Source organism: Nicotiana tomentosiformis, chromosome 1 (assembly GCF_000390325.3).
Source record: "Nicotiana tomentosiformis chromosome 1, ASM39032v3, whole genome shotgun sequence".
Taxonomy (NCBI): Eukaryota; Viridiplantae; Streptophyta; class Magnoliopsida; order Solanales; family Solanaceae; genus Nicotiana; species Nicotiana tomentosiformis.
The window spans coordinates 93,995,690-94,008,185 of NC_090812.1; the positions used below are offsets into that span (position 1 = coordinate 93,995,690).

A 12,496-nucleotide genomic window follows, 5' to 3' on the forward strand; every position below is an offset into this window, starting at 1 on the left:
GCCGACTACCACTGTAGGCCAGTCTGAGGAGCCATCGGTGGTACAGCCAACATGCCATCCACTTCAGCAGAACCTTCAGACGGTGCAGCTGCCATGCCCCTACCTTCATCCTCAGTGCCTTCCATCTCGGCTTTGAAGCCGGTGCCTATGCCCTCTGATGTACTCTCTGAGCTGCGAGTCTCCCAGACACTGGAGAGCCTCAATAACTGGATGCAGATAACTACTGCAAAGTTGTCTGACATATCCGGTCATGTTGCAGCACAATCATCTATTCCGACACCCCAGATTCCCCCCACAGTTGAAGTAACCTTGAAGAAGCTCTTTGACAATCAGAACACAATTATGGCCACTCTGGTACAACATGGGTCAGTCATAGAGGAGCTAGGAAAGGAAGTGAAGAAGATGCGGAAGTCCCAGGCCTCCAAGAAGTCAGTGGACAAGCTCTGACGACAGGTTACCAAGCTTACAAATGCCGGAAACAATCCATTTGACATGCTGATAGACACGCACATGCCCAGATCCTACAACACCTACAGTAACAGCTGGCTAATCTTAGGAGCTAGACATTGCTGCTGACACTGCCGAGATAGTCCATCAAATGTTCACCAACCCAGCCAGACCCGGACTTGAGGATGATGAGATCCAATTGGATGAGGTTGATGTCAGTGCCACTACTGGGGACACAGAGATTGCCACAGAGCCATAGGGAGTTTTTTTTCACTCTTACCCTTCCTTTAATCTTATTTTGTTAAGCATTCGGGACAATGCTTATTTTTATTCGGGGGGGGGGGGGTGGAGTTTATTTGATATATTTTGATGACTTTGTATTTTGATAATTCTGAGACATTTGGCCTGTAATTAACTTAATACTATTTTCTTCTTCTTTCTCATTATGCATATATTCTCTCTTCTCTCTCATTATGTATATTCATTATGCTTTCAATAGTTTTTCTTTTTTGCTTTATAGCTTCTTTATCTTTATGTTTGTTTTCTTTTTGAATTAGTAGCTTCTTTTTTTATTTAATAGTTTCTTTTTATGTTTTAGTAGATAATAAGCCTTTTGTTTTCTTAATGCCACGGTTCTTTCCAAAGGTAGTTTGTGTGTGAACCGGGTGACTCTTCCCAACGATGGATGGCGTGACAACCTTCTTAAGGGATTGAGTCTATTTTTGGTGTTTAGGTAATAATAGTAGTAGTAATGAATAAAAAGACCTAATTGAGTCATGCTCGAAGAGTCAAACATGCTTCACTTAGTACCAACACACTTAACTATGTGCCTATGGTTAAAAATAAGGTTTTTGGAAAGAAATAGCTCTAGTTAGTGACCTTGTGACTCTTGTGTTGACTTAGGCAATCATCGAGTGGTTTAATCGAACCATAGTGATTTTCTATCTTGAATATGGTCGTTGTGGGCCCTCGACTCTATCCTCTTTAACAATCCAGCTGCGTGAGAGGTGAGATATTTTTGTTGCAAGTCCAAGTACCCGTGCGAATGGTCTAGAACTTGCCCCGAATATGTTTCCAGGCAAAATTTTAAATTTTGCTTGGCTTGAAAAGTGATTGTAGGCTCGCTTTGACCCTTTTGAAGTTTTACATTGCCCACCAATGTTGTTATCCCTAGTCAACCCATTTGAGCCTCAAACCTTTCTCATTTGATAACCATGTTACAAGCCTTTACCCGTTTTGTCGTGACCCTCTCTTGGCACCCGAGCTTTCCTTAATACTCTTGTGAAACAATTGCCTAAAAACGTAAGTTTGGGGGAGAGACAAGGAACTTGAAAGAGGTATCAAGGCACAAAAAGAGAAAAGAAATGAAGAGAAGGAAAGGCAAGAAAACGAAAGAACAAAAAGAAAGTGAATAAGTTGAAAGAGATGATAACCATGTTACAAGAGTGATGTTAAGTCTCTCTTGTTCCCCCAAGGAAAAGAAAATGCCTCAAAGAGTTGGCAAAGCATGAGCCGAGAACAGAAAATGGAGTGCTTAAGGAAAGATGAACCCGTTCTATCTTAGCATATCCAACCTTAGTCCAAAAGCCTTCATTGCATTCCGAAAAATCCCTACATGATTTCAAGCCGAGTGAGCTTACATTAGTGGTGATCTACATGAGGGGCAAGCCTATGGTACTTAAAGCCGTACTTGCAACATTCTTTTGAGAGAGATGGGTGAGCTCTTCGCAAATCTTTGGATTGAGTGCTAAATTCTTAAGCGAGATAGGCAAACAGAGAGTAGAGGAGGAGAAGTTTGGGATCCACAATGACCTACATGAAAGAGCGAGCTTCCTTGATGAATAAAGGCAACTCTTGATGCTCAAGTGTCACATTAGAACTATTTGTGCATAAAAGTTTAACTTGTTGCCTTGTTGATAATTCATAAGTGATGTGGGTAATTGTTAGTCCCAATTGATGTGTGAATGACTCACTTTTGATTAGCTGTAATAACTCTTAACTTGTGGAGGTGGGAACTACTTTATTTGCTTGAGGACAAGCAAAAACTTAAGTTTGGGAGAGTTGATAAGTGGGGATCTTGACTACTCATTAGTTCCTTTTATCTTTAGTTTTAGTCCAAAAGTATTTAATTGTGTTCCCGAAAATTGATGAAATGTGCTTAATTGCAGGAATATTGGAAGATGAATTCCCGAGAAGAAATCCAACTCAAAATGAGTAATCTGAACTCAAGGACATAAAAGGCACAAAAGCTCAAAAGTGCGGACCGCAGAATATCATCTACGGTCGCAAATAATAAAGGAAAATTTAGCAGAATTTGGTGCAAAGTGCGGTCCGCACATGAATTGTGCAGCCGCAAAAGATAAGCCAGAGCAAAGTTCAGAGAATGTGAATTCCAAGTCCCCCAGAAGTGCGGACCGCACAATAATTGTGCGGCCGTAGAAGAAGAGCTATGCGGCCGCATATGTAAAAGTGCGGACCGCAGAAGAGCATGATGCGGCCGCAGTTACAAATCTGCAAATTGCAGAAAGAGTGCATTGCCGCCGCATATCAGAATTATGCAGCCGTAGACTTCCAATCGTGAAAAATTGAAGAAAAGTGCTGACCGCACATGGAATTGTGCGGCCGCAGAACCTCCTAAAGGGCATTTTTGTCCGAAATTTCCAGCCTTGTATAAATAGATGGGTTTCACATTTTTAGGTCAATTTTTGACATCAGCTGCTACAATAGTTGTTTCCTTTTACTCTTTTTAGTAGTTTTTCATATTTTGAGCTATTTGAACTTAGATTTTATCATTTTGATCTTGAAATATGAGTTTATATATCATTTCTTATTCTATTTCTTCCATTTCAAGCATGAATAGCTAGATTTTCACTAGGGTTTTTGTAAGGTCCAGTTAAAATTTTCTAATATTTTAAATTTTAAATTGCGCTAGCGGTATTTGGGAATAACATTTCGAGTATTAAGAAGACCTATGGGATAGAACCACATCATTTTGAAATGAAAATATATGTTTAAGGTGTATTGGAACATATTAAGAAGGTTTGTGAGTGGGAAGAATTTGTGTGGGACAAGTTGGATACATTAAGTGGAAAGGATGTCTCAATTTGCATACCACCTTACTGTAAGTGGGAATTACTCTTATAGAAAAAGGATATTTTCCATGAATTTTGTCCCTGAAGAATAGCCCTTCGAGTCTTGTTTCGAAAGCATCAAACCATTTGTCATTTGGATATTTCTACAAGAAGTTATGATCAAATTACTGAAATGAACAAAGAAAGTTTTGCTAAGGGTTTAACACGTTATATCGCACCTCGAGATCTCCACTTTTCTCTTGTGTAACCCATATGGCTATGGATGAGGGTAACATCGTGTAATCATAGTTTCATACTTATATGAAAGTTTGAAAGTGAATTGGGGTCTACATCATAGCAAGGTATCGAAGGAGGGTAAGTTGGAAAATAAGAAATATAGAAAGGATGCAACTGGGGAGCTCGTCTGAACTCGTGCGCCGTGCGGGTTTGAATGAGCCATGACCCCCATCCATTTCAACAAAACAGCGAAGTATTGCCCCAGCACGCGAACTTGAACGAGAGCTCGTGCATGTCCGTGCGATGCACGAGGATGGACAAGCTAGGTCTGAAGCCTTTATAAAGAGCATTTCTGTAGCTCACTTCTCCCACTTCTCTTAGTTGATTCTTGGAGCTCCTTTCCACTCTCTCAAAACCCCCAACTCTAAAACTAACTCAATCATCCATAAAATATATAGATTTTCAAGAAATTTCTTCAAGAACTCAAATGAGGCTTTTGCAAGATTTCTTCCAAAAGGTAATTCCATCTTCTTGGACTTGCATGCATGAATTAATAATAAATATATGAGTAGCAATTTATTGCATGGTAATTGGAATCCATAGTTTCACCAATTGGAATTTTTAGAATTTATAGAGAATGAAAAGTGATTTGTTTGATGAATTGGTTGGTTGGGGATGGATGGTAAGACAGGAATACATTGTTGGAGGTCATAAACTATTAAAGGCTGGTTTTAATATGAATTGGTGGGGCAAAGAGTGGGTATTGAATAAAGAGATTTCATCAATGAAGGTTGTAGAGAAATGTGCACACTCAACGTTTGATAAAATGCTCAAATGAGCTAAAACCATGAATATCTTCCTAATTTGTATTCAATTTTGCTATATCTCTAAATAAATCAAAATGGCTAAGATTTCTGGAACATTCTGGTAAATTAAAAAGGTCAAAACAAGGTATGCTCGCTAAACTCCTCTTGTAGAATCGGATCCATGATGTCCTCGTAAGTTGTAATTATGATTGGCCCAAGCTCTTATATCTCATGTTCCGATTTGTTCTTTATAAGCTTGACTATTCCGAACAAACTTTGTGTCAAAAGATATATGCTCAAAATGTGTTCTGAATACTCTTATCTTATTGTTTTATCCTTCGAGATTGTATTTAAATATGACCATGTGTCAAAATATTATGAATTCAATTATGTCTCAATTCCTAGCTAACATGCCAAATTTTTGATGAAAGCTCAATGTGCCTAAGATTTCTTATTTGCGCATATGTGAACTAAAAGTCATGATTTAGAGATGCTTTTTTGTTGATAATATATGACGATGTATAAAAGTAAAAGGGGTGAACATGAAATATGAAATACGGCCGTTGTGCCATGAATGATATTACATTTGTGGCCACTAGTGCCAATAAAATGAAAGGATGTGTAAAAGACTATGAAATGAGCTGAAAGTCCTTTATATAATAATGTCATTAGTGTCCTATGATCAACCGTGACTAGTACAAGTAAGTGGTAGTATGAACGTGAATTGTGGTTGTTGCCAAAACGAGAATCATGAACTTAGCTAGTGACCCAAGATGACAAAGAGGTATATAATGAGGTGTAAAAGAGACGTCCTATGCTTAATGATGATGAACCATAAGAAAAGAAATTGGGTCCATGTACCATTGAAATCTGCTTAGTGATTTTCCATGCATTTGTTAATGTAAAGAACTATGTTTCTCCATGATGAGCATGAACATGAAGTGGTTCAATGATTCGGGAACTTACGACCTTAAAAGTAGCGTTAGTCATGTCACTTAAGTTTATATATGATTATGTGTATAGTGATGTGTTATGAAACCTATGAACGGTCTATGAAACGTATAGGTATATTATATTATGAAACCTATGGACAGTCTATGAAACGCATAGGTATATTGTGTTATAAACCCTATGGATGGTCTATGAAACCCATAGGTATATTGTGTTATAAATCCTATGGACGTTCTATGAAACACATAGGTAGATTGTGTTATGAACCCTATGGACGGTCTATGAAACCCATAGGTATATTGTGTTATGAAATCTTATGGATGGTCTATGAAACGCATAGGTATATTGTGTTATGAACCTTATGGGGTCTATGATACGCATAGGTATATTGTGTTATGAACCCTATGGACGGTCTATGAAATGCACAGGTATATTGTGTTATGAACTCTATGGACGGTCTATGAAACGCATAGGTAGATTGTGTTATGAACCCTATGGACGATCTATGAAACGCATAGGTATATTATGTTATGAAACCCCATGGACGGTCTATGAAACGTATAGGTATATTGTGATATGAAATCCTGTGGACGGTCTATGAAACACATAGGTGCATTGTATATGGAATCCTGTGTACGGTCTATGAAACTCATAGGTGCATTGTATATGGAATCATGTGGACAATTTATGAAGCGCATATGTGCATTGTATATGGAATCCTATGGACGGTCTATGAACGCATAGGTGTATTGTGTATGAAATGCATAGGTGTATAATATGATATGTGAACACTAAGGATGGTCTATGAAATATATATGGGCGTAAAATAAGAGAGGGATATGGACGATCTAGTGAGATGCATTATTAATGCAGACAATAGGTGCCACTTTCATTGGCGTTGTTTGTACATGTTGTTTCAATTACATTACATTATGTATTCCACGTATAGTTCGTATGGCTCAGTTGATCCCAAAAGAGGTTTAAAATAATGTACGTATAATAAGACTTGAAATTTGAATTTATGTGATGTTTCATAGTTCCTTGATGTCCTTTATTTACCTCTTATTTGAGTTACCATATTTTCATATGTTGTTCTGTCTGCCTTACATACGAGTACTATTCCACATGTACTCACGTCCCTTTTGCCGGGAGCGCTGCATCTTTTAATGGATACAGGTGGTTCCATAGTAGGCGGCATCGATCAGTGATAGCAGTCCATCCTCTCTCAGCTGACTTGGTGAGCCCCACTTCATATCGGGGTTATGTATCTTTTTTTCTCATGTATTGTGTTTTAAGGTATAGCCGGGGCCTTATTGCCCGCACTATCCTAGTACTTTGTTGTACCAGTTAGAGGCTCTGTAGACATGGTGTGGGTTGTACGTTGGTATTGGGAAGGTCAAACTAATGATGTTGTAATTGTATCACATGTTCCATTTCTAAACTATAAATGTGTAATGTAACATTTTGGGGACTTATGAATGAAGTAGCTAATAGTAATGGATTGATGTTGTATACACGATCTCCTTAATATCTTATTGATGAAAATATATCTTCTCGTTATTCATGGGTAAGTTTGGGTAGAAGGCATCTAGTAGGCTTGCTCGCCTGGGTTCACTCGGTTGAGCGCCGGTCGCGCTCCCCGAGTTCGGGGCGTGACAGTTGTGACCCAACTCTAGTGTGTAAACTTAATGGGTGTTTGATTTAATGGTTGTTTATGGTTGGGTGTTTATTATTTAGCCTTGTTCTTGCTTTTATTTGTGGAATTAATGGTTGCAAATATTAGTTCATGCCTATTTGACATGGTCTCTACTTGAGAAAGAGAGACTTAGTCTAGGAAAACTTGACTAACAAGAAATTGGGTAAATCGAGAGATTGATAATCCCAATTAAAGGGTTTAACCTAGAGATAGTAATAACCCGACTTGAACTTTTATCAATCGTTTTGTTCAATACCCATTTGGGCTTGAGAAAGCCAAATTGGGCAAAATCACTCTCTAACCGAGAGGTATTGAGTATTGATAGCTATAATACATCTCGATCAATAAAACAAGCATTAAGGTTTATATCTCATTAGGCAAACACCTAGGTGAAGGTCATAGTCCTAGGCTTTTTACAACATTTGAAAAACAACTAAAACAATCTCTTAGTTTTATTTACCAACTTGCAATTATAGTTTTAAATTAGACTTTAAAGCAACCTCATTTCGTGGAAGAGTAAACTTAGATATTCAAACTCTCATGCTATGATATATACTACTAACTCCCATCTATAGCTCCCTGCGGAATTCGACCCCGACTCTTGTTGGGTATTATTATTGCATCGACCGTTTTCATAACCTTGAATTGAGGTATGAATTTGGACGAGATCAATTTTTGAGAAAGCCCAAATGAGTATAATCACTCTCTGACCGAGAGGTATTGAGTGGGTAATTGAGTGTTGAAAGCTATAATATACCCCGATCAATAAAATAAGCATTAAGGTTTATATCTCATTAGGCAAACACTTAGGTGAAGGTCATAGCCCTAGGCTCTTTACAACATTTGAAAAACAACAAAAACAATCTCTTAGTTTTATTTCCCAACTTGCAATTGTAGTTTTAAATTAGACTTTAAAATAACCTCATTTTGTGGAAGAGTAAACTTAGATATTCAAACTCTCACGCTATGATATATACTACTAACTCCCATCTATAGCTCCCTGCGAAATTCGACCCCAACTCTTGTTGGGTATTATTATTACATCGACCGTTTTCATAACCTTGAATTGGATGAGCTCAGAGGCGACCATTCTTCAATAATGTTTCCACTTCTTCTCGGAGGTGTCGACAGTCCCCTGTCCAATGTCCATTCGTCCCGGGTATTCACACCACAAGTTTGGATCCCTCCGGTTGGGATCAGATCTCATCGGTTTCAGGAACCGTGCTTCTTTGATATTTCTCATGGCCAACACTAACTCCACTATACTGACGTTGAAGTTGTATTCCGATAACTTGGGTAATAAGGATCCCGTGACCCTGAAGCTTCTTTATCCTGCAATGATCGATTGTTCCGACCGTGATCAGTCCTCTTGTCAATGGCGAACTTGTCCACTGTCCGAAAACCTCTACTGCGGCCTTCGGTCCATTCGTATGGCAAAAACCGACCCCTCGAAGTTCGCATTTCCACATCACAATCATCCTTTGATTATTCTATGTTCTTTTCTCATCCTTTGGTCGATGATGGAAAACTAACCTGATCATCTTCGATCCTTATTTTTTATTCGTACCGGTTGTGGATATCCACCCAGGTCGTTGCTTGAAACTCGAGTAGGCTTTCCTTTAATTTCTGGAAAGCATCTGAACTTCTCGGATTCAATCCTTTGGTGAATGCTTTAGTCGCCCATTCATCCGGGACTGCCACGAGCAACATTCTCTACTTATGGAATCAGGTAACGAACTCTCATAGCAGCTCAGACTCTCCTTGAGCAATCCTGAATATGTCGGCATTCCGGGCCTGTACTTTTCTAGCCCTGGCATGAGCCTTGATGAAAGAATCCGAGAGCATTTCAAAAGAGTCTATGGAATGCTCGGGTAACAACGAATATCACGTCAAGGCTCCCCTCATGATGGTTTCTCCAAATATCTTTAGCAGCACAGATTCAATTTCGTGAGGAGCTAAATTATTTTCCTTTACCGCAGTTGTGTAGGCGGTAATATGCTCCTGGGGGTCTGAAGTTTCGTCATACTTTGGCACTTCAGGCATTTTGAACCGCTTCGGGATTAACTCTGGTGCTGCACTTGGCTTGTATGACAATTGAGTATACTTTTCGAGTCTAGACCTTTCAGCACTGGTAGCGCGCTTGGGATCTAGTCCATACGGGCGTTCACTTTCCTCATAAACCGTAAAAGTTCATTCTTGAAAGGATCATTCTCGTTATTGAGGCCGGATCCGCTCCCCCTGCCCCATCAGAGCCAATTTCACCCCTGGGAGTGTTGTTGTCGACCCTCTATGGTGTTTGATTAGCGGGAGCCCCGGGAGGAATCAGATCTCGTCTGTTTGCATTATTTGAAGCTCCCGACAACGCCTGCCCCAACTCCGTCACAACCTTATCCTGTCACGTGAGGTGGCCTAGAATGATTGTTTGTTGCTCTTGCAAGACCCTTACCGTGTCAACAACATGTTCCTCATCAGCATCATCGGGAGTTGTCTCCCGATCATTGGAGGATATTGCTTGTCATGCACCGGTGTGGCGTCATTCCCCTCATTGTGGGTGTCACTGATTGAGTCCTCGAAATGAGGTTGATCCCCTCGAATCTCGGGGTTGTGCATGTTGTTAACAGTGTTATCTGCCATTTCTTATGATTTTTTCTAAGACAAAATAATCAAAACACGTTAGTAAAAAAGGCAATGATCAATTTAATTAAACGGTTGTCTAGGCCCCACGGTGGGCGCCAAACTGTTTACCCGTAAAATGATATAGTTAAATTTATACGTAGTTTCTAGACAAATAAATTAATTTGATCCTGAAATAATAAAATAATCAAAGAATTATACAATACTTAGCCTTAGGATGTAGACGAAACATTAGAAGCAACAGTTCCGGGAACAGGGTTTCCAGGAACAACAACAACGAAATCAAAAAGTAAGAAGATAAGATGGTATTAAGCTTTATATAGAATGTAGCGTAAATTTGCTAGAAAAATCAACCCATTTATAATGATAATTGAGCTCACTATTTATAGTTATGTCTAGAGAATGAGGTCCTAGGATCGTGCCCTTCTTTAATGTCAATTATGAGGGACATTGATGAAGATGTAACTGTGAACATAAATGCCAAATTTCATGTAACGGGTAATTGCTCTTAATTCCATGGAATATTCTCTATTAAAGACTACCGGGCGAAGAGCATTTATCACATATTTATGAACGTTATACTTTCCGGTGACAAACGAAACAGTTGCCTTCGGTCTTTGGCGATCCCCCGTCTTGAATTTCGCGTGTTTTTTTTTTTTGACGGCCACATGTTATATCATATTTTACCCTATACACCAAACAATACCATATATAAAATAGAATGGAGTGATTATCAATGTAGTGTTGTGGGATGTTGTTTAATGATAGCCCAATTTCTTTTCTTTTTTTTGCATTAGCCGTGAAGTTCAATTGAACATAGCACCTTATTATTCTATTTTGTTAGATCTTGATTATATTAGAATGTATGGAAAGTCATATGTCTATATAAATCAACTTAATCTCATAGTGTAAAAAATTCAATGCACTGTTAGTACACGAAGAAACTCCGTTAGATATGGTAATATATTACCTCTATCTTTCATAATTTGTTATACAATGAAGTCAAATTTGAACAGAGAGTTGAGAAGGCAGTGATTTGGCTGAATATATGCAGTGATTTATTAATAGAGTGGACAAGTAAAAGTGGTAAAAAATGAACTGAGAAAATAGAAATAACTTAATAAATTATAATTTGTATTTATTATATTTTTAATGGAAGTTAGAAGAACGGAAGCAATAGTTTAAATGAGACGGATGGAGAATATGGTGAGGTAGAGATGCATTAATGTCCCGAGTGAAATACAGGTAACAGAACGAATCACAACTCTTATGGAGTATTAAATACTCGTGTCTATCTCTCTCTCACAGCTTTCTTGATTTGTATACACTCACATTCAAAGCTAACTGCATCACATCTTCCAAATTCCCACTCTCTCTCTCTCTCTCGTTCATTCCCTTTTTGTTCTCCTTTAATGTAATTACCATTTCTCAGCTCCCTTCTCACAAATAGCAAAAAACAAGACACAACAAAAGAGGAAAAGAACAAATGGAGGGGGTATCAACGAGGGTGTACAGTGGATTAAAGGGCTACTGGAAAAGGAGGGGCTATAAGAAGCTGAACCGGAAGAACCGGCCGGTTGAATTATCAGCAGAAGGTTCGAATTCGAACCGGAAGAGAAGGTTCTGGAAGATAAAATTGACGCGGCCAAAATTAAAGCTGAAGCTCAATTTTCGACGGTTTTCTATTAAGAAGCTTCTAATTGGGTTGCGGGATGCTTATGTGAACATGATGCTAAGGGTAGCTAACACCCGCGGGCTCGGCGGCGGTTACGGCGGCGATTACGGCGGCGTCGCCGGATTTGGGATGCGGCCGATTAAGGAGTACGATGAGAAGGTACTGGTGGAGATCTATAAGTCAATGATGGCTAAAGGAATAATAGTCCCCCGTGATGTTGCTGCATCTGCCAGTGCCAAAATTGGCCCTGAGATTATCTGTCAACGGTAATTAATCTTATTTAAAGATAAGATTATCCTGAGATTTAATATAACTACATTCAGAATTCGTCTTCTCTTATAAGGTTTTGTTCCTTACTTTTTTTTTTTAAATGAGGTAAACTTATTTTCCTGGTAATTAAATTCTTGCAATCCGGAAAAATGTGTTGTAGATTGTAATTTGTAACATTATGTGGTCAGAGATCTAGGGCAGTTTTCCCTCATGATTTAGAAGAGTTAAATTGCGTTTAACTTTTATGTATGTAAAATAAATTGAATAAATTTCATGGTTGATCATTCAACCTTGTATTCATCACGCAAAAGTTAATTTTTTTTTGTTACATAAAAATATTCAACTTTGTGTTCATTACCTAAAAATTACTTTTCTTTCTTTTGTTACACAAAAAAAATTTTCACCCATGCTCTATTTATCACAAAAGTCACTTTGACCAGCTTTTATAATACTTTTACTTGAAAAGTCTATTATGCCATTGACATTATATATCTTTACTTATAATTAAAATAACTTTAAATTATTTTATTTATTATTTTTATAATATATCCATACATTTAATTTTTTCACAGCACTCAATTTGTTTAATCATATTTAAACATGAACATATTTTAAAAATAAAAACCATAAAATATCTATTTTTAATATTTATTTGAAATAATAACAAACAGATTTGTCTAACAAATGATAGTTTTTTTTATAGTCAATA

At 38.0% G+C, this 12,496-nt stretch overlaps 1 protein-coding gene across 1 annotated transcript; it reads left to right on the plus strand.

The window, feature by feature from the left end:
* The first annotated feature begins 11,062 nt into the window (after positions 1–11,062).
* On the plus strand, positions 11,063–12,141 carry LOC104096816 (uncharacterized). The gene has a single exon (XM_009603248.4). The coding sequence runs from the start codon at positions 11,329–11,331 to the stop codon at positions 11,785–11,787; it is 459 nt and encodes a 152-aa protein (XP_009601543.1). The 5' UTR covers positions 11,063–11,328; the 3' UTR covers positions 11,788–12,141.
* The last annotated feature ends 355 nt before the right edge of the window (positions 12,142–12,496 follow it).